Raw genomic sequence first — 22971 nt, forward strand, 5'->3', positions numbered from 1 at the left:
AAAATGAATTTTTCGACAGCATAACACAAATAATTATTATAACCGATGAATTATTATTAATAAAAATATTGCAATACTGTTTTTTTTTTCTAAGTAATAAATTAAATATATTTTTTTACTGAAATAAGGTAATGATGATTGTTATTGATTTTATTGGTTTATTCATAATAATTGATAATTTAAAGTTGTTATAGACATTAAAGTTGTAGATGTGTGTACAATTATAAGTATATTTATTGAAACCGATTGGTATTACCGATTATTATTAAAAAGAACTACAAGTTTTTAATTTAAAATATATTCAATTTTATCCTTTTTTGGTATTAATATAATATGGCTTAATTCTTGCACTTTTTTTTATTTAAATATATTCTTTGCAAGTATAAATATTTTTTTGAATATTTTGATGAACTCGTCTAAAATTACGGTAAAAAAAATCGGTAAATTCATGCTGATAATAGCAATCAGTCAATCACTATTGCTATCAATTTTCGACAGTACACAGAACTGTCAAAAATGTTGATGGACATTGGACATGTTATTTTACTGTCATGCAATGTGAAACATAAATAAAGCGTATTAGTTTTCAATAAATCATGACTTAATACTCAAGTCTAAACTGTTAAAATGAAATAATATATTTAAAAACGTAACTGCCACTTACGTATTTCTTTTTAATTAATGACATTATGGATGGTTTAATTCACGCGGCATTGGAAGCAGAGGTAAGTGTTACAATAATTTTGCAAATAATTTCTTCAGTAAAGCAATAACTGATTTTAACAATTGCAAATTATAACTTATTATTTTAATTTCAGGTAATACTTAACCGGGCTAAACATGTGAATACAAATCTAACACACTTTGACAGTGGTGCCTCAGATCATAAAATGACTTGGACTCTTGAAAAGATGCATCTAGCAGAATCTGTTGATGACTCTAGAATGAAGTTTCAAAGAAATTCCGTCAGTTCAGCGGGCAAAAGTGCAGAAAAGTTTGATCTATTCAAAAACCTTCATGAACTATACAATGAGCTCAGTAGAGATGAATCTTCACAGGCTAACTATGTGAGTTTTTTAGTAAATAATATAATATCATAAATGCAAGTTCAATATATAAGTTCTTGAATTTATGTTGTTTTTATTTATTTAAGAAAAGTTTTACCATTCAATTTAGATATTTCATTTGGAATTTAAAAAGCACTGTTGAGTGCTTAATATAGGTTCAAATTTTTAGTAATGTGTAGTATCTATGGACATATTAAAATTTTATATTAAAATTCTTTAAAGCTATTTCAATCATAGTGATTATTACAACATTACTCTTATAGCTTTGTATATTTATTTTGTTGCTTAGTTTTATCTAAAGAATGTGAATAAATCTTTAATTTATTAATTAAATAATCATATATAGATTAAGATATATATGATGTATTTAAATGTTAAGTATTATTGATTATTTACCTTTGTGTTTTTTTTTCTCTATTTATACTCTTAAATTATTCCGTTAAAACATTATAATAGAAAATGTGTTAAAGCCTGAGTCCTGTTTTATTATTTTTTTCAATGTATGCCATAGTTAAAAATATATCTTTTGTAATAATATAATGTCTAGTAATATAGGTACAAAATACATTACATTCAGGTTAAAAAGTATGTAATATAAAAATTCACTTAATTTATGTGTTTTTAATTACAGCAAGGGTTAAAGACTACTTCGTATCTATTGGAAAAGTTGTTGGCAACATACAATCTAAACACATTAATAATTAATTTATATCCAGGCAATAAAGGTTACTCCCTTTCTTTAAAAGTAAATGGAAACACTCAGCTCATTCAACCTCCAGATGCAAATGTAAGTAAAAAACAAAATGCTATTTTTTAAATCATAATTTTTCCATAAATAGTTCAATTGATATTTCTACTATCACAATTCTAGTTTATATATACAATGAATAGGCTAGCTTATATGGAAATATTTGGGGAATATCAAATATCAAAAAGTTATTACAATGTGTTTTAATAAAAACATTATATACATTTATAAGAGTCTTAATTATATACAAATAAAAATAAAAATTGGTTACTGTACAAAATCATGACCATGTGGAATCGTGGCAAGAATGCTAGCAGCATTTCCCAGTTGAATCGCAATTCCTATCCTCTGGCAGTGAACCAGCCCACCCTTCACTCCTTTTATATTTTATTATAATGTTATTAAAGTCATACAAGAAAGTATGAAGTGATTATTTCAGTAGGGCTCGAATACAGCTTGAATTAAAAGTATACCTTACATAAAGCTGTCAATATATTTTACAGTCATATATAGTATTTAAAACATTGACAATTGCTTGGTACCAAAACATTATATTTTAATATTAATTTGAAAACATACAATTGATATATAAGGAATTTATAATATTTTTTGGTAGACTAAAAACAATATAACTTTTGTAGGCATCATCAAGTCAAGATGAAACTTTAATTGAAACTCCAAGGTGGCCATATGAAGAGGAAGAGCTATTGAGTTACATAGATAATGAAGAATTACCTGTAGTGCTGCTAGACCTTCTCGAGGCTGAACACTCTTGTCTCTTTTATTCTGGTTGCATTATAGCCCAAATAAGAGACTATCGGCAGGCATATCCTAGTTTTGTATGTGATACACATCATGTACTATTAAGACCGACGAATCAGGTATTGTTATTGTTATTCTATTAAAATTAATATTACTAATATGACAGTTCAGACTATATTGTATGTAATGGTTAATTATTATTGCTTACACTTCTGTGGTATGAAATTAGCTATCCTATTTATTTAGTTCAGAGATTGCACACAGTAACACCTGCACTATCTTAGACTAAACTTAATCAATGCTACTATTTCTTTCTTAAAGTAATTATCCGGATGATTGAAATTATTCTTATGGTAATATAAAAAAATAAAATCATTACAAAAACAAAATATACTTTCTTTAAATAGGCTATTAAAAACACTTAAATTGTCACTTTATAGGGGTTAATTTAATGTAACTTCATTGGTTACTATTCACCAATCATATAGAAACAATATTACAATTAATTGTACCTGTCCTGTTTGAAATTCCACAAATATTAACTCCAAGGTCCTTTTGTCATATATGTAATCTAACATTATATTTAATTGTTTTTGTTTTAAATTGATTAATTGATGAATGTATCATTTAAAATACATTAAAAAAAATAACATATTTCATCAGATATTTTTGTTTATAAATAGAATGCAAACAAATACATAAAACATTATAGCAATTGATAAACAATATGTTAAAAGTGTGCATCAGCGTATCGTGTATGGCGATCGCTTATATGCAATCTCTATAACAGACACTTAACACTCAGCTACTTCACAACAACAAGACAAAATATTGATACATCGTTTACAGAGCATAATAACGGACGCCATGTGTATTGGGGGTCGTTGCGGATGGGCGGGCGAGGAGCGCGGCGCACTGGAAGCCGTGGAGGCGGCGCTGGTGCACGCGGCTGCGCCGCCCCTGTGCCTGGAGCCGAGACCCGCGGTCGGCCTGCTGGCTGCGCGGCTGCACGCTGCCCCGCGATTGTTCAACACGCCGCGGATTCGACGGCAAGCGAAAAGATTTTCGCAGGTAATTGTAATATGTTATGTTGTATTAAAACAATAGAGTAACTTTTTAATATTTTTGTTTAATAAAATTTATACACTTTTATATAATAGTATTTATAATAATATATATATATATATATATTATTATTAGAACAGCTATTAAGCTTATTGGCAACTTAAAAGCCAATAGATGATATCCTTATTTAATATTCTTAATGGAGGCTGTCGTCTATGCACTGTTTTCTCGTTACAGGTGGCTGTTAACAGGAAAAGGAAATTGGACCAATTTACTCATTTCCATGGACTAGAGCTGCTGGAATTAATACATCGTCAAAGAGCAAAGAACAGTAGGCAATCAGTTCCTCATACACGACTCACATCAAAGTTCCCTAAGAAACCACCAGAGGTAAACATGTTACTCAAAAATAAATTCCCTTGCTTCAAGTAAAATAGTTAATAAAGCAAAAACATATATAAGTAGAAAAAACTGCAGAGACGGCCCAGTGATTAGATCACGTGAATCGTCAACTGATGATTATGGGTCCCAGGAAGAACCAGTCAATTTTCATGTCCTTAATTTGTGTTCATAATTAATCTCGTTGTTGATGTTGAGGAAAAATACCGTGACAAAAACCTGCATGTTTCGGATGAAAATCTTTACTATAAAATAAAGTGCACAACATTTAAATCCTCGTTACAGGTGTTCAAGCCGATAGAGCCACCGAAGATGGAGCCCTTGCCCCTGGCGCTGCCGTCCGAGCCGAGCGGCCCGCTGCGCCTGGCGCGCGCCTACGAGCGGCCGCGCCCCACGCCCGACTGCCTGCCGCAGCTCGTCGAGGAGTACATCCTGGAGACCGAGAAGACGTCCCCGCACGCCGGCGCGGGCTTCTTCCATATCAAGCTGTCGATATTACAACGACCGTCCGACCAAGAGTTCCTAGGAGAATTGTATGTGGATAGAGACCACGTGGAAGGGGAGAGAAATGGTGCGGCGTGTAGATTTACTTTAGGTGAGTTTTTGGAACAAATAAGAAATAAATATTTAAGTAATGAGTTACCATCGATAATAGTTCTTACATTTTTTGTAATTAGTTAATCTATCGTAATATTATAATTGCGAAAGTAACTTAAAGTGAAGCAAACTTGAACCCAGAAGATGGACGTCGTACTTTTCTGGACTGGTCTGGTCATACATAATTCATTTTCACTATTAAAGTGGTTAAGGTGACTTTTACACTTTTTCACGTTTAGGCTCTTATATTTATATAACTTTTTAAGTAGTTAGAGATATTTTATTCTAGGTTCACGACTGCAGGCGAATAAGTATATACAGCAATTCACGGAAATATTCACGGAAGAAGGAAGAAAATCTGTTCGGATAAAACATATTGTTCCTGGACAACTACCGAGAGTTTCATTCACGGGAGGCATGAGAGAAATGGTAACTATTTCAATATTTTCAGTAATATTCAAAATTTAATGATATCAATTTTAATTGATTGTATATTAGCAGGGGCAACAGCTACTACTACAACAGCAGAGATCTGCACAAGCGAGCAATTCCACAGTACAAACACATGCAACCACGGTTCCAGTAGTGTGAGTTTCGTTCATAGACTTTATTTACAATTGCATTTTAATTTGTAAATATATATTTAACTAAAAACACGTGTTTTTACAGAACCTCTGCAATCGCCGCGACTCCCAATGCTCATACAAATGCAAGACAGCTGCCTATATTGGTAAGTATTGGAATATTTCATTACAAATGAAGCAATGATTAAAACTCTTCCTGAGTACAACAGATTTTAAATCAATGAATCAGTTACTCTATTAGCTTTAACCAGGCAAACAGTAATAATGTATAATAATAATTGTCATTGTATGTGTTTTTATAATTCATGGTGATCAGACGAAATTCGTATATTTACCAATAGACAGTGGTGTGATAAAAAAAAAAACATATTTCTTTAAAGGCAAGGACTTTGCCCAGTCGTAAGACATTACTTAGATAGGAATGTCATTGTCCCTCACTTGCATCGTACGAATATAACGACAATTACGTACTAAAGAGCTGTTGTGATCATTAATATTTGATCCAGTGCTTTGGTTATTGCCATTTAAAAAGTCAGTTTACAAATCTAAGTATTGTCGTGAATAATTTTATATTTGTATTAAGAGAAATGAGGTGATATATGTTAAAATAGATATGTTTAAAATAGAATAAATTAAATTTTTTTGGGTCAGAATTGTTGGGTCAGAGTTTTTTGGTTTAACTCATGGGAATAAATTTTATAAGGAGGTTAACTATAAGTCATTCTCAAAAGATTGTGGACTTGTAAAACTGTAGGTTTTTAACCTGCTCTTTTGCCGTTCATTTATGGCACATATATCTTGTGGTTAAGTGACCATGCCATTATATTGCCATTATATGATTACTTCATCAAAATGCAGCCAGTTACAACAAAACAAAGTTAGAGACGTATAAAGCTTTTTATACTTATTTGTTTTTGATACAAAATAAGAGTTTGGCAAATAGAGAATCTGATAGTATGTCATTACACCCTGTAGACATTAAATAACTAAGATTTATTGACGATTTGTTTAATTGCCAATGTGCCATTAACCTTGGGAACAAGATGTAATGTCTCTTGTGCTTAAGTAACATTCTCTCACTCACCCTTCAAACCAGAACATCAAAATACTAAGTGTTGCTGTTTTGCGGTATAAAATCTGATATGTTAGGTAATCTGGTACCTACCCAGGCAGGCAAAAGTTATCTTAATTAATGTACATAACTCAATACATTAGCATTAGCATTAGCAGCCCGTAAATGTCCCACTGCTGGGATAAAGGCCTACTCTCCCTTTGAGGAGAAGGTTTGGAGCATATTCCACCACGCTGCTCCAATGTGGGTTGGCGGAATACACATGTGGCAGAATTTCGTTGAAATTAGACACATGCAGGTTTCCTCACGATGTTTTCCTTCATCGCCGAGCACGAGATGAATTATAAACACAAATTAAGCACATGAAATTTCAGTGGTGCCTGCCTGGGTTTGAACCCGAAATCATCGGTTATGATGCACGCGTTCTAGCCACTGGGCCATCTCGGCTCAATACAATTGAAATAGTTTCAAACATATATTTAAATTAAACTTTTTTTACTAAGCAACCTATACATACCCTTTATATTTGATTGAGTTCATTTTATTCTTTTCAATAATACATAATTAAATACCGTTTATAAAAACAATGAAGTAAGTATACAATAGTTTTTGTTACAAACTTGATTATTTAATTGTATATAAAAATGTATATTTTTACTTTTTAATAGCAAGCTCAACTGCAGCAAGTTGGTAACGTTGGAAATGTTACTGCAGTTGGTACAGTTGTTGGAACCGTGGGAACAGTGGGGTCTGTTGGAAACGTGGGCACAGTCGGCACAGTGGGAGCAGTGGGCACAGTGGGTACAGTAGGCACAGTGGGCACAGTGGGTACAGTGGGTACAGTGGGTACTGTGGGCACCGTGGGTACAGTGGGGGCTGTTGGAACCATGGGCAACGTTGTTAATGTGGCGGCCAATGTTGCTGTTGAGACGGCCTTGAAACAGCAGCCATCACCTACTACACCGCGGTTGTCCCCACAGGTATGATTGCAATTTTTTTTTTTAAATTCAGTTATCTAAATAACAAAACAAATTTGATTGTTGACTTGACCTTGACTACAAGGATTGCGCAGTAGGTTTTACATAAATATTGAATAAATCTTAATTTATGGTTTTTTTCTGATATTGGTACTATAGTATAGTAAATAATTTAAAAATATATTTAATGTCTTCTCCAGGCTTCAACAAACCAATTACTAGCGCAGCAGCTAACTAATCCACCACAACCACTGAATCCTCAAAAGATGCAATCCGCCATCATACACATACAACATCCTCTTATGTCTTCTGCTGGAACATCACAGGTATGCTAACTGTAATCGTTTTTTGTTTCATAAATGAATAAGCTTGTGACGTTTTGAAGAGCTGAAGTAGTTCAGTGCAAATAACCCCCATGGGTTCATCAAGATCCATATCTTAGCTGGGAATTTCAGATTTCGAATCATTACGTAGATTTTTTTTTTATTATTAGGAAGCCATTTAAGAGTAATTGAAACATGATGCCTTAAATAAATAATTATAAATTGACGACATGCAGAATTATTATTTTTTTTTTTCAGGTTCAGAGTATACAATACACTAATACAACAACGACACAGCAAAAAGCCACAATAACAAAACCAAGATCAACAAATCCGGCCATAAACGCGCTCGTCACCAGTCTAATGAATTCTGCGCAACAGTTTCAACAAGGTGATTATAATTTTATATCAATATTTAATTGCACTTATAATAATAAACATAAGAACGTATTTAAATCGGCAATAAGAGTAACTATCGAGCGTATGGACCGTATACTAATAATACCGATTTAATTTTTTGTATTTTAAACATAGCTAAAGTCATATATTTGTCCGCAGCGGCCAGTCAGAACGCAGCGAAGGCGGTAGTGAGCACGGCGAGCAGCAACGCCACGATCCTCAACCTGCTGAACAGCGCGCCGGCCGCCATGACGCACGCGGGCGCCGACGCGCTGGACTCGCACAAGCTGCTGTCGCGCACCGTGTCCATCGCCGGCGCGCGCCTGCTCGCCTCCAGCGCCGCGCACACCGCGCACACCGCGCACACCGCGCCCACCTACACGCAGGTACTCCTCCTTACCGGTGCCCTACGCCATCCCGAACCTGCTGAATGCGCGCCGGCCGCCATGACGCTTCGAAACAACACCGAACTTGAGCCATGATTTATAGATAAATAAATTCTGTTTTTATATTAATCTTACAGTTGTAAATTTACTTAAAATCTCTTAGAAAATAACTATATTATTTTATGAGTATATTTCGGCGGTTCTGTTTTAAAATACTACTTTGTGTTGTCTCGTTGCGGTTTGAAGGATGAATGATTCAGTTGTTCCAGCGCTGTGATCGATAGATAGATAGATAGATTTATTTTTTAAATATATAGCGTTTAAAATTATGTTCCATTTCTGGGCCATGGCTGAGTGTTTTCCTTATTAGCGGACTCTGAGCCACTGTGGGTTGGTTAATTTAAATGTGATAAAATTTTATCCGACACATTCAACCTGCATTTGCTTACGAAGACTTGTTATACCAAGGAGTAACGAATGAATTATAATCACACTTTAGGTGATTCTTGTCCGGGTTTTGAATTCGATTTTCGGGTAAGACCACTACAATCTATTAACTTTACCGTCTCGGCTCCAATCGATGGAAACACACTGTGAGGCTATTCATAAACCTTAAACTTAAGTACATATATCTAATGAAGAAGTGATACAAACAACGAACTAGAAGTATTGATACATGCTTATGTTGTATTTCAAGGTCATGAGCTACACGCGTGAAAATGATTCCACGAACGTTTCAAGCAGTGAGAGCGCTTTATTAGAACGACTTATGGGTCCAGAACCCGCAGCCACGCCCCCTTCGCAACCGCAGCCACAACCGCAGCCGCAACCGCAGCCGCAACCACAACCGCAACCGCAACCTGTGTGCCATTTACAGGTAACCATAGTCATAACGATATGAATCGCACCTTTCCATGTGTTGAAATTACACACAAAGCATGTTATATAATAAGGCTATTTTAAAAATAATAACGTATTGTTAATACCTAAAAAAATCATAGATAAATGTTTTTTATTCCAGGGTCTCAGTTTAACATCGCTGCAAGGCTTACAAAGCATCCAGGGCTTACAGAACGTTCAAGTACAAATACCGGGACTTTCGGCTCCCATATCTCTGTCGTTGAATGTCTCCGGTTCGTCGAGCGGGCTATTGGTGTCAGTTCCGCCCACTACTTCCGTTGTACTCACTAATCAACCTTCGGTGCTATCGTTACCTATTGGTTAGTATTTTTTATAATGATTTAAGAAGTCTATTACGTCTCAACTACTTGTAACTTAAACTCATATATCAACATGCATTAGTCTGTATACAATTATACATGCTATGTTAAAGTTATGCTAAATAATCTGCGTAGGTACCACCCACTCATATTCTACCGCCAAACAGAAATACTTAGTGTTGTTGTGATACGCTTTAAGTGAGCCAGTATCACTACAGGCACAAGGGATATAACATCTTAGCTCCCACGGTTGGTGGTGCATTGGTGATGTAAGAAATGATGATAATTTCTTATTCAATTGAATTTATCTTACTCTTATTATTACAGCCCAACTGATGTCCGGCGGAGTGAAGGGCGGCGTGCGCGGCGGCGCCGTGCAGGTGGTGCGCGCGCCGCGCCCGCCGCGCCTCGCGCGCCCCGCGCCCCGCGCGCCGCCCCCGCCCGGCGTCGGTACGTACACTGCGCTGACGCTCGCGCGATGCCACCTGACCATTTTAATTCCCTAGTTTCGAGTTGTAGAAATTATGGAAGCAGTCTCATTGACGATTTTTCCGAAAGGGGTAGACAGTAGGGCCGAACCCTACTGATGGTTGGAGAACGGAGACTCGGAAATGGACATGCTGGGAAGCATGTCCAGTTCCGATCTAAGAAAATAGTCCAACAAAATATAATTAGAATCATTCTAATTATATTTTTAAGAAATTTAAACAGTATACTAACAGTTAGTATGTTAGTATGTATGTATGATCGATTCAATTGTGGATATAAATTGGGTTGCAGCTACATGATTTTTTCAATTAGAGAAATATCTCATCTTAAGATATTAAGAAGTCAATGACAGTCATGCTCACGAGGGACATAAAATCTTAGTTTCCATGGTTGGTGTAAAGAATACTTAGTATTTCTTACCAAAATATAGACCATTGAATCAAAATAAGTCAAGTTAACATTTGCAGATAACGATGAAAGAAACACTATTATACTATGAAATCGTTTTATTTCAGGTACCACGCAATTTATAACCCAAACGCAAGCGCAGACTCTGAATACCCATCAAGTGCGCCGAAAATCAAATCCTGATAGTTCATAGTAAATGCTAAAACTCTATATCACTGCCGATTTAGTAAAATTAAGTGTAAATATTTGCATGTATTAGAAGAAATTTGTATATTATCTTAGTGACCAAGTGAAGTTAATCTGCGTGCAATATGCGATTCTAGCAGAGTATATTATATAGAAAGAAACGGACTTTCGAATGATATTCGTTTACTAAAAACTCAAATACGTAACGTTACCATGAGTTTCCCACTGAGACTGAAAGGTTTAATGTAATGTTGCACTATCGAAAATTCGGAATTTTATTAATAAATTCATAGACAATTTATTGAAATGAATTCTGAAAGTTAATAATCGTATAGTTCATCTTTTTTTGCCATATACTTTATCATAATCATCAATGTATGTATACTATTATATATTTGAGTCACAAATAATTTATAAAGGTAATCGATATGATTTTAATAAAATGCGTGTTTAATTGGATCATGACAGGAACGACTAAATTGTAAGCGTTATTTAAATATAGAACATTCGAGAAATCCAATTACTATAATGAAAAGATTTTATATCTTGTTAGAAATGTTTGTAACGATTGTAAATTATTAGTTATTTTTATGTGAAATAGTAAAATTGTCGCTGCGTTTGTAAATACTGATATTTTAACATAAATAAAATGCCTTCACGTTTAAATAAAATTGAAGATATTGTACTTAATGTAATGAAATATTTAACGGATGGCGGTTAGGGTTGTTATGTTTATTGGTTTATGCTAAATCAGTATTATAGTTGCTGCGCGCGCAATTTTATATAAAGATAGAAACAGTTTGATATCTCACATCAATATTCTTTACACTAATCGTTCAATTTATTTTATATATTATTATTATTCTTGCTGTAAAATGACATGGATATCTAATTTGATTTTTATATATACATGGTGTTTTAATAAACTGTGTTTATCTTTATATGTAATTAAAATAAAGTACAATGTAATTAATATGTAAATATGTAATATACTCAATTCATCACAGGATGGCAGTTTGAAAGAATGAAAGTTGCTTCGGATGTTAAGTTTTGCTATGTGTTCAATTAGTACCTATTGAATGCTACAATCGTATAAATTTAAGGCATACTAGCTTTAGAAAGGGATTGATAATATTGTAAGATTTCATAATGTTATTTGCGACGTAACTGATTTTAAATGTGATTTAAACATCGAAGATTTTGTATTTAAAACAGGTTTATTCAAATCGGGCCACAATTCTATCTACCGTTATTCAAGTTTTTCAAAAATATGATTATCTATACATTTTTTTTAATAAAACCATATGATATTACTCAATATTATTTAAAATAATAAATGATTCTTAATGATTTTTAAAATTAATATTATATATTTAATAATTCATTTCTTAAATAGTTAATTTGTTCTTATGTTCTAAATGTAATGGAATACCGCATTTTGGATAAATTTTAAATGAGTTTGTAGACGTAGACTCTCTTTTAACGGTTTTCGCTTTAATATTGACCTTGGAAGTAAATGGACGTAAATAGTGAATGAATGATCAATTTGAATATATTAAAAACTAATTCTGTATTATATCTATTGGTATTAAAGTCAATTAAATAGTTTATTTTAAATTTGTAATTATGACATGGTTTAATAAAGTTCGATATAATTAAATAGCATAGCATAATATTTTATGTCCAAATGTAATTTTTTTTTTCATGTGATACAAAATGGCGTTTCACAAGAATATGTTTTTACCAATTTTAGATTATCAACTTTTAGATATTTATTATTCAGGAGATAGATAAATATAAATTAATATCATATTCCTATACAATCAAGACCAACCATGTTTTGTTATTTCTGACCGATATTCGCGACATAAATATTTAAGAAATTAAATTAATATTGTTAAATGTAATTTTGTATTGCATGAAACAATCTAGATCAATCTATCGAAATAAAATTGTTGAAGTTTTTTTTTTTTGTATAACACATTTCATGCGAATCTTTCTTCGAGAGATTTATAATTGTAGGATTAATTTTATTCGCATATAGAATAGCCCTTTCTGGCTCATCTGATCTTTGGTAGAACAACGGTCAAAGAGCAAAACTGCAGGCAATATCTAAATATAAAAATGAAATAGGTACATTTAAGTATACTATTTATATAAAACATTATTTTTATTGTTAAAACGCGCACAATTTCGTTACTATATTATGTCAATGATTAAAGCTTGGAATAAAAGAATTTATTGAATAATTATATTTTTACACTATCACTGTATATACCGATATTAAGTGTTAATAGTGTTGTTTTAATACAATACGTGACATTAGTATGACGTGTTAATTTGTTTGAAAATGTTGCTGTTAACATATAAAAGCAATGTCTACAACGTAGCTAAATAAACGGGCGTATTGTTGATCTCATTTGTTTATGGACATATAGCTCAATATGTAGGGTTTTCTTTTTGTAAAATAAACTCAAAACTTTATCCGAATGTAAATTGTCTATTATAAGATATTATAATAAATTGTGTATATATTTTAATAAAGATTTTTTATACAAATAATCCAATTTTGTCACTCAACTGTATAAAGTTTCCAGTGTCAACATAAGTACTTCGATATATTGTAGATTGTAAATATAATTGATAGTTGTAAGCGATGTTACGCTTATGACGTTGTATAATAAAATTTATATGAATGCGTTGACTTGGATTTATGTATAAATTGATATTGTAAAAATTAACTCGAGTACGTTGTTCAGAGATTGACGTTTCGAATAAATAACTTTTACACAAGCTTTTGTTTTATTATTAAATCACAAGCATTTTCAAAAAATAAAACGCACTTGGTTGTGTCCTGTATGAATGTCACTCGTCGTAAAAATGACAATACACCAGTGCGCAATCAATTTGAATCTTTGCTCGAGGATGCGAACATGTCCTGCGAAGACCTATTACCCAACTCAGACGCTTGCGTATCGGGAGAAGGTACTGTTATGCGTGTAAATGAAGAATCTGTATTTGACAACAACTCATTTCCGACGACTTCAACTAACGCAATTCCGTATGAACAATTTGGTATGTTACTTGACTCTAAAATTGAACAAATCAGAAACACTTTACTATCGGATTTTAAAAAAGAATTTTCTCTTGCTGTTGAAAGACTAAAATCGGAATTCACTCAATCACTGGAATTTATTGCTGCAGAACAAAATTCTTTAAAAGACGACGTGAAAACTTTAAGAAAAACCGTCCACACACTTCAAGAAGAAAATACAAAATTAAAGTCTGATGTCAATGATGCAAGTCGGAGACTGGCCATTTTAGAGAAATCGTCAAGAAGCCGTAACATCGAAATTCACCTCATCCCTGAGAAAAGAAACGAAAATATACTGGGCATAATCAAAAAAATCTGCGAAGTGGTCAAGGCACCAATTACAGAGAGTGACATATGTGCCTTTCGTCGGGTCTCCAAGTTGAATGCGTCCTCAGACCGTCCCCGTAACATACTTGTTACGCTGCCCTCTGAGCGGCATCGTGACGTACTCATATCAGCGTTTAGAAGATACAATAAAACGAACAAATCGAGTTCACTCAATACATCAGACTTGCAAATTCCTGGTGATAAGAAAAATATATTTTTGGCTGAACACTTATCCCCGGAATGCAAAATTGTTCATGCTGCTACTAGGAAAATGGCTAAAGAACGTTCTTATACGTTTGTATGGGTGAGAAACGATCGCGTTTATACAAGAAAAAATGAGCAATCCCCAGCATTATTGATAAAGAACATCGAGGACTTAAAAAAACTAACATAGTTATTCTATATTGAACTGTTGGTTTATAACTTTGGTTGATTTCAATTAAATTATGTTAATATATTATCAAAACGTCAACAGAATTCGATCAAAAATAAAAGATCTTTATCTTAATTCACTTACTAACTGTTACGACTTAATTTGTTTAACTGAAACTAATCTGAATTCCTGTATTTATGATAATGAATTATTGGATGATCGATATTTTATATTTAGACGTGACCGTTCAAGTACATGCATTAATAAAAATGAAGGCGGTGGCGTTCTGATAGCAGTCAATAAGGAAATAAATGTAGTTCGACGAGTAAATTGGGAAAGTCCTATTGAAGATATTTGGTTAAGCATCGTATTGCCAAACAATAAATTAAAAATAAATCTATGTGTATGCTACTTACCTCCTGATTTGTCAACATATCATTATAAATGTTTTTTTGATAATATGCATAAAAATATTTTACTAGCTGGAACTAACGACATTAACCTTATTATAGGAGATTTTAACATCCCGACTCTTTCTTGGTCACGCTGTGAATTAAACAATAAACTTACACCTACTAGTACAACATCTTTAGACTTTAAGTCATCAATACTTCTTGAATCACTAGCGATATGTAATCTTTCTCAATTTAACTTTATCCCTAACAAAATTAATCGACAACTAGATCTTGTTTTGTGTTCTATTGATAATATTGTTGTTGAAAATGCTGATCCACTTGTACGCATGGACAATTACCATCCCCCATTACAGATACTTATTACAGATATTAAAATTTTTAAAAGTAATAAAACAAATAATCAATCCTACTATAATTTTTACAAATGCAATTTTACTAAGGTACAAGAATTGTTAAACCAGATTGATTGGTATAGCTTGGTCGAGGATAAAGACATAGATATAGTTGTGGATGTGTTCTATATGAAGCTTAATGAAATAATAAAAAAATGCACTCCTACCGTTAAGAAATCATCTAACTATAACCACCCGAGCTGGTTTAAAAAATCACTCATAAAGTGTTTAGCTGAAAAAAACAAATACCATCGTCGCTTTAAACTGCACAACAATCCTCGTGATTATGATACTTTTTCGATGTTACGCGCTAGATGCAATAAATTAACAAAACTATCTTTTGACAACTACCTATCCTTTACAGAAAAATCAGTAATACATAATATTAAAGCATTTTATAGATATGTAAATAATAAAAAGAATACATACGATTTACCGCAAAACATGTATTATAAAGATTTGGATACAACAGATGCCCAGGAGTGCTGTGAACTGTTCTCTAGGTACTTTAGTTCTGTATTTGATGAGTCTCTAGATATTTATTCTAATTTAGAAACAAACTTTGAAGCTAACTACAATTCGACTCTAAGTTCAATTCATGTCACACAAAAAGAGATTTTTTTTGGCTTTAAAAAATTTGGACCCTAACAAAAGCTCGGGTCCCGATGGAATTCCTCCATATTTTCTAAAAAAATGTGCTGTTGAACTGTCCTTGCCGTTGTATTTAATTTGTAACAAATCTCTTTATTCCGGTAAATTTCCTTCAGTTTGGAAAACGGCACATTTAGCCCCAATCCATAAATCTGGCGATAAATCAGACTGTGCAAATTATAGACCAATAAGCATTCTATCAGGTATGGCTAAAGTATTTGAAGCTTCGGTTTACAAGTATTTGTACCGTCACATTAGTCCTTCCTTATTCCAAAACCAGCATGGCTTTATTAAGGGCAAATCTACTAACACCAATCTATTAGAATATAAAAATTTCTTATGTAATGCTTTTGCGAAAAAAGATCAAGTAGATTCAATTTACACAGATTTTAGCAAGGCTTTCGATAAAGTTAATCACAAAATTTTGCTGGAAAAATTAAAACTGTATGGTATTCATGGTTGCTTGTTTAGATGGGTAAAATCGTATCTATTAAATAGAAATCAATTAGTACGACTAAAAGGTCTATTATCGTCACCGGTTATTATTAAATCAGGTGTGCCCCAAGGTTCACATTTGGGGCCCCTTTTCTTTAACGTATTTATAAATGATCTCATTAATGAGTTAACTTCACCCTCTTTACTATATGCGGACGATTTAAAAATATTTAACGTCATTACTAATTATCTTGACTGTGTAAATCTACAAAATGACCTTACTACTCTGTCCAAATGGTGTCAAGTAAATAAAATGAACTTAAATATTAAAAAATGCTTTGTTATATCTTTTACAAAAAAACGTCATAAAATATCTTTTGAGTACAAACTGCAGGGCCAGGCAATTGCTCGACAATCAGTAGCTAAAGATCTTGGAATACTTTTTGATGACCAATTAACTTTTCGCGATCATTATAATAATATTACAACCAAAGCTTATAAAAATTTGGGTTTCATAATACGTACAACAAAATCCTTCAAAGAATCTAATGCTATTATTTCATTGTATAACACCTTAGTTCGGAGCATCCTGGAGTACTGTGCCGTGGTTTGGTCTCCTTCTTACTATGTGCATTCAGATAGAATTGAAAAAATACAACGAAAGTTTCTAAAAGTATTAACTTATCGAAACAATCTCCATAGACAAATCAAAAGCTACAAAGATCGTCTAATAAAATTCAAAATGACCCCATTAAGTACTCGTCGACAGCAGCAGGACTTGATTACACTTCACAAAATCATACATTCAAATTTAGATTCTTCTGCTTTGCTCGCGAGCATAAATATTAATACGAGGTACAACTGCCGCAAGCCAAAAACATTTTCTTTACAAGTTTTTAAAAACAATACCTCTTTTTATAATCCAGTTATCAGAATGTGCCGCCTTTATAACGAAATAACTAATAATAATAATCATGAAATTGATATTTTTAATATAAACCAAGCGTCCTTTGTAAAAATTGTAAAAAATGTCTATTTTAAAAATGCAATTTGTAAACTTAAAAAATTGTAGTTATTAACGATTATATTTTTTTGTCTTTTTCGTAAATTCAAACCAAAATTGTTTATTATACCATTTATTTATTTTCTTCTTGTAAATTTAATTCGTGTAACTTCATTGAATATCAATTTTAATATTTTATTTTTGTCTTTTTTTGTTTAGTCCATGTAATTTAATTTTATTATGTTCTTGATATTCCTACTGTTGTTATTGTTTAGTACTAATACATAGTTATCCCCTGTATTGGAATTTGTTAACTGTAATAATTGGCAATCCCGTCATGTTGTGCATGCACCCTTAGGGTTATAATCTGTTCGACACTATTAATGCTTAAGAAATATTCTCTATGTGATTGTAACCTGTTGTGTTTGTCTTAATAAATAAATAAATAAATAAATGATTGTAAACAACCATAAGTAATAAAATAATATGATTATATAGATAGTTGTGTAATTTTATATTGGTTATTAAAATATTTTGATATAATTAATGACATTCTGATAAAAATATTGATGATATATTTGAAAAAAAAAATCAATATTAAAATATAAAGTACGTATCAATCAATTATACCCTGTACAAGTTAGCATGATCTTTTTGACAGACGGGCAAGTGATGGAAAACCGAAATTACCTAGTAGTCCATAAAGTAACGTTTTAAAACACTTGTAACTGTGACGAGATGGTGTGGGTGTATTATGTGTATAATTCTCTATTGCACTAGACATAAATGATTGCGTAATTCAAATTAGAATTCAATATTTTTTTACCTTATTTTTCTAAAAAGAGTTATATCAGCCAAAGAGACCCCATCCAAAAACTTTACCAATGATTTTTTGTAATCGATATTTGTGACAGTTACTGCCTGTTATTCGCGTCTCATCCGTCCGACCGATGTAACATTGTACAAGCGTCTATTTTCAGTGATTCTATTTAAATTTTACTTTGAAGTAATAAAAAGTCTTAAAATTTTCGGATGACGCTTGAATCTTTAGAGACTTTTGTGTTATATGTATTTTTTAATATTTTTACAAAATAATATGTTCATCATTGCAAAGTTATGTCGATCAGAAAAATTTACATTTGTCAAAAATATCAAGATAACTCGTGCAGGGTATAACATACTAGTTTAATTTTGACTTGCACTTTTTTCTCAATTATTAATAATATACATATGAATATATGTATTATTATAAAAATAGGAATGTTTTAAAATAGTACCATCAGAAAATAATTTGTTTTGCATGCTATTTTTGTCTGTTTAGTTAAAGGTCAAGGATATATTTAAAACGACACATTGATTTGGTTAAAAAAGTATGCTTTTTTATTATTCTTTCAAATAGTCTTCATCTAAATTTTATAAGAACATTGGACACAATTGAAGCTTTTTACCGATAAATAAGTATAAATAATTTCATATTCACATAGATCGTCTTATTTTTACATACATTACATTTATTTTATATCAGTCCTCTCAAAAGGTCCATTCTCTCCCTGCAAATTAAAATTTAATATTTACACAGCGATAGGGATTCGCATCTACCGTACATACATACATCAACAATTAACAATTAATAGAGACTATTTACAAAATATATTCCATTCATACACACGATCGTCCATCACCAGTCACACACATCGATTTACATTCACACGATTTGGCATATGGATGGCGACACGTCACTAGCAGAGGTCGTCCCAGGCGAGCCACCACGGCGCGCGGCAGTCTTCGCGCTTCCGTCGCCGCCTCTCCGCGCGGTCCGACCGCTTCTTCACGAAGCGCACGTTGTACGGATCCTCGGCCAGCTCTGGGTAGCGCGCCACGTCGTGCACGTACTCGCCCTCGTAGCCTGCAGCAGATCCCGCCTTCTGTATCTCGTCCAACTCCGCCGCCGACCAGTCGAGCGAACCACCAAGACCTGCGCGTAAGGCCTCACGCTCTCGGTGCCAAGCTTTTCGAATAGCGGATGCTCGCGCGTGGTGCAACAAACGTTGCTTCTCTCTTTCGGCACTGGTACCGTAACGTAGATTTACAATGCTCGTTTGTCCATGTATCTTAACGTCGGCGTAGGATCGGCCACCTTCGGCCACTTCGTGGAAGGTGACGTTTAATTTTCCTTGCATACGTTTGAGTTGTTGTTTGTCGTCAGCTGCACGCCATGTGTCCTCTTTTACAAAGTAGAACACATCTTGCTGGTCCCCGTGAACGACGAAAGAAAACGGTAATAGATGTGAGCGATTGAATACAGACGTATACACGTCTCTATAAATGGCGTTAGCAGAGGGTACAGTAGTAACTACTGCACGACCTCGTGAGTTCCGTGATATTAGTATACCGCGTCCGAAAGGTGGTTCCGAATCCGAACCGATTCTTTTAGGTGCAAGGTTGAGAGCATCGGATTTTAATGCAGACATAGCTGGTATAGAAAGGCTTCTAAAATCAGCTATTCTCTTGTTAGACATATGTGATAAAAATCCGGATTCGATCGTGACGCTCGGTAGTAAAGACATAGCAGAAGGAACTCCTGGTCCACCATCAACTGGAGCAGTGCCCCAAACCGGGCGACCGCGAGGTATGCTTGGTAATATTGAACCACCAGGCAGTTCATCTGGGTATAGTTGAGGTGCTAGGCTTTTGGTATCGTAACCCAGTAAGGCCAGCCAAGATAAATGATCTATAGAGCAAAAAAAATTTATTAGAATTGTGACTTTTGAGTAATGGTAAAAATTATGGTTCTCAAAATCAAGTAAAGATAAATAAAAATTACCTGCTGGTTTTTTGTTTTGTGGTCGCACATTAATAGGATCATTTCCATTAAATCTATACAGATGAAGCTGAGTAGGGTTGTGTATTCTTTCTATAAGATTTTCCCAAAGCGGCGACATCCATTGTCCAATAAGAGGATCATAAACTTTTCCGTTTGCCATATGGACAAGCGATGTAACTTGATCTAGTAGACCACCACAAAAGTCTACGGGTAGGTATAAGTATGGATTGGAGTCATAAACAATATGCCCATAAGGTGATCTCATTATTTCGCGAATGCCTTCTCCATATTGATTAAATACCATTACTGGAGTTCCACATTGATCAGTAGCAATATAATACTTATGACGAGCAACCTAAAATTGAAATGAAAATTAGCATGTTTTACTTTAATTGGAATATGCATAAATTTTAATGCATATTAAGCATATTATTATAATTTATTTTATTTTACCTGGGTATAAATGAGATGACCTCTGTCATCGTAAACAAGTGTCATAAATCGGTTTTCGCGTGGTGAGTAAATGTGACTGACTTCATGAGGTTTTACTTTATTTGTGTAGAAAAATTGGGTCACGTTTCCGAAATTATCTTTTCTGGTGGAAAGTCTGAAAAATACCAATATATTAATGATTATTTATTTGCAATCCTATACTATACTATATAATATAATCCTATACTATACTATGTAATATCACGCCCCTACTTATGGCCGACAACAGAACAGGGCCTTAAATTGCTCTTTAAAATATATAAATATAAAAAGAAAATGAGATAATTTTGTGAAATAAAAAAATATTTTAACCGTAACTTTACCTGTCAAGATGGTCATAATAGTATCGGACGTCAAATCTTCCTCGCTTTGTTGCCCGTATCAGTAAGCCCTTTGCGTTATACTGGAATCTCTCTTCCCTTGCGTTTTGAGAAACAAGTCCTCGGCTATCATAACGATATTGACCTTCACCGAATTTAATGATGCGATCCATATCATTGTACTCCATTGGTATAGTATTTCCCCTGTATGTTAATGATAACATGTTTCCATTATCATCGTATCTAAAGCCCCATGGTTCTTGCGCTTCTACCCCAGTTAATTGACCATCACAATCCCACGTATAATTCTTTACGTTTGTGTAAGTGTTAACTCCAACATTTCTAGTGTGTGTCCGCGTTTGTGATATTCTACCATGTCTGTCATAAGCAAATTCCATTCTGAATACTTCCATCCTATGAATGTTAACAGCGATTTCTTTTTCAAGGAACTGTTCGTTTAATGTTCTAGAGAACATTGCAATGCCGTCATAGACAGAGGTTTCATTCCATTTCTGTTTAGAAACTGTAAATTGTCCTAAAATTTCAGGGGCACCTGTTTTAATATTATAAATAATATGATGAGGAATGAGAGTTTGACCACCAATGCGGCCTTGCACTGATGTTATCCTGTAGTTATTGTCATATTCATATATTATCTTTGCGTTACTTAAACCGGTTTTAGCTCCATAATCAAGTCTTTCTTCTACAAGTAAACCACCTGCGTAGGTAGATTCCCAGCGATAATCAACATCCCGATCCACATGTAATATTTCAGATGGTAGCCCACTGTTCTCTGAATAGTGAATTTGTGTTTGACCGTCACCATGAACAACTTCAGATATTTTATTCGTTGTGAAATAACGGTATATTATACGAGCACCGTCACCTGGGAAAACTGTTTGTAGAAGTTCTCCCGTATGAGAATAGTGTTGCAAATATTTCTTCGCAGACCCTGGGGGCGTGTATGTAACGCGCAGAAATCCAATAGATGGCTGAACGCTAAATGAATGGTTTGATCCAGATGGCAGAATAACATGAGTCAGTCCACCGCCTCCATCGTATGAATATTTGAAATGTCTCTGGCTTGCTAAAGTAATTTTGGAAACAAGATTTCCTTCATTATAATAAATAAATTTAGTACCATCTTGAGGGCTTGTTATTTCTGAAAGCATTCCGTGGGGGTCATAACTATATGACTCTTCACTAACACCCCATTTCCAGCCATTTATTCTATAGAATCTGTCGTACGAAATGTTGAGAGGTACTCCAGCGCCATGAGGTGTGAAAGATAATGGTAAGCCAGCCACATCATAGGCGATTGTAAACAGAGGTATTCGATCTGCATTAAAGAACGTTTCTTTGCTTTTAAACTGATCGAATTCAATAATAAGAACTCTCGAATCGTTAACCCATATTTCACGATTAAGTGTTTGTTGTGGGTTTCTTACATCACCTACTAATGTATACAATGAATACATATTATTTATCAATCCATCACCAAAGGTTGTTGTTTGGTGTGACCACATGTGTAACATTTCAGCTTCAATTGGTAAAGCGGCTTCAAGCAATGGGTGTTTTGCAGCGGCTACGCTTTCAAATTTACCTGACCACGGAGTATCAATGACTAAAGTATTGTTTGTAAAAATGCGTCCTTCTGTTATTTGTTTTCCGTTGTTAATAGTAATTTGTTTAAAAGATTGTCCGTGCAACACGTATTCACATTTCTTGGATACGCCTACTGGAATATTACTCGTGGGATTTGATACAGTAACTGCAAGACCGTAGTTTTTAGCAAGACCTGAGGTTATATGAACTTGTTCTCCTGAAGGCATGATAATTTTTGTAACTCTTCCGAGTTCGTCATAATTGTAAATAACTGTATCACCAGCCTGTAAAACAAATAAATAGGTTTTAAAATTAATTTAAGCAATATTTTGTTTAAAAACGAATATTAATTTAAAT

The 22971-nt window shown here is 33.6% G+C and overlaps 3 protein-coding genes across 5 annotated transcripts in view; 2 read left to right on the forward strand and 1 right to left on the reverse strand.

The window, feature by feature from the left end:
• Positions 1-551: 551 nt before the first annotated feature.
• On the forward strand, positions 552-13330 carry LOC125063847 (transcription factor SPT20 homolog). The gene is made up of 19 exons (XM_047670504.1): positions 552-725; positions 819-1067; positions 1699-1854; positions 2457-2696; positions 3427-3648; positions 3880-4032; positions 4327-4636; positions 4928-5067; positions 5137-5225; positions 5308-5368; positions 6963-7095; positions 7138-7274; positions 7472-7597; positions 7853-7985; positions 8153-8379; positions 9077-9256; positions 9401-9599; positions 9927-10049; positions 10604-13330. Exons 1-19 carry the CDS (start codon positions 690-692, stop codon positions 10687-10689), a joined length of 3000 nt encoding a protein of 999 aa, XP_047526460.1. The 5' UTR covers positions 552-689; the 3' UTR covers positions 10690-13330.
• Positions 13331-13540: 210 nt separating this feature from the next.
• Positions 13541-14497, forward strand: LOC125077977. The gene has a single exon (XM_047690112.1). The coding sequence runs from the start codon at positions 13541-13543 to the stop codon at positions 14495-14497; it is 957 nt and encodes a 318-aa protein (XP_047546068.1).
• Positions 14498-18754: 4257 nt separating this feature from the next.
• LOC125077554 (teneurin-a) overlaps positions 18755-22971 on the reverse strand; it is a 49150-nt gene continuing 44933 nt past the window's right edge. For all 3 annotated transcript variants that reach the window (XM_047689487.1, XM_047689486.1, XM_047689485.1), the window contains 4 exons: positions 21013-22898; positions 20651-20804; positions 20198-20552; positions 18755-20104 (listed from right to left, as the gene is read on the reverse strand). In XM_047689487.1, coding sequence (XP_047545443.1) covers positions 19113-20104; positions 20198-20552; positions 20651-20804; positions 21013-22898 — 3387 coding nt within the window. In that variant the 3' untranslated portion in view covers positions 18755-19112. The remainder of the gene's footprint in view (positions 20105-20197; positions 20553-20650; positions 20805-21012; positions 22899-22971) is intronic.

Source organism: Vanessa atalanta, chromosome 4 (genome assembly GCF_905147765.1).
Source record: "Vanessa atalanta chromosome 4, ilVanAtal1.2, whole genome shotgun sequence".
Classification (NCBI taxonomy): Eukaryota; Metazoa; Arthropoda; class Insecta; order Lepidoptera; family Nymphalidae; genus Vanessa; species Vanessa atalanta.

What these genes read in the sequence shown, in the direction of transcription:
- LOC125063847 (XM_047670504.1), top strand. Translation starts at nt 690, where the DNA reads ATGGATGGTTTAATTCACGCGGCATTGGAAGCAGAG. An exon ending in GGGAGCAGTGGGCACAGTGG is followed by an intron (nt 7,096 to 7,137) that starts GTACAGTAGGCA and finishes CAGTGGGTACAG; the next exon opens with TGGGTACTGTGGGCACCGTG. An exon ending in TGCGCAACAGTTTCAACAAG is followed by an intron (nt 7,986 to 8,152) that starts GTGATTATAATT and finishes ATTTGTCCGCAG; the next exon opens with CGGCCAGTCAGAACGCAGCG.
- LOC125077977 (XM_047690112.1), top strand. Translation starts at nt 13,541, where the DNA reads ATGAATGTCACTCGTCGTAAAAATGACAATACACCAGTGCGCAATCAA.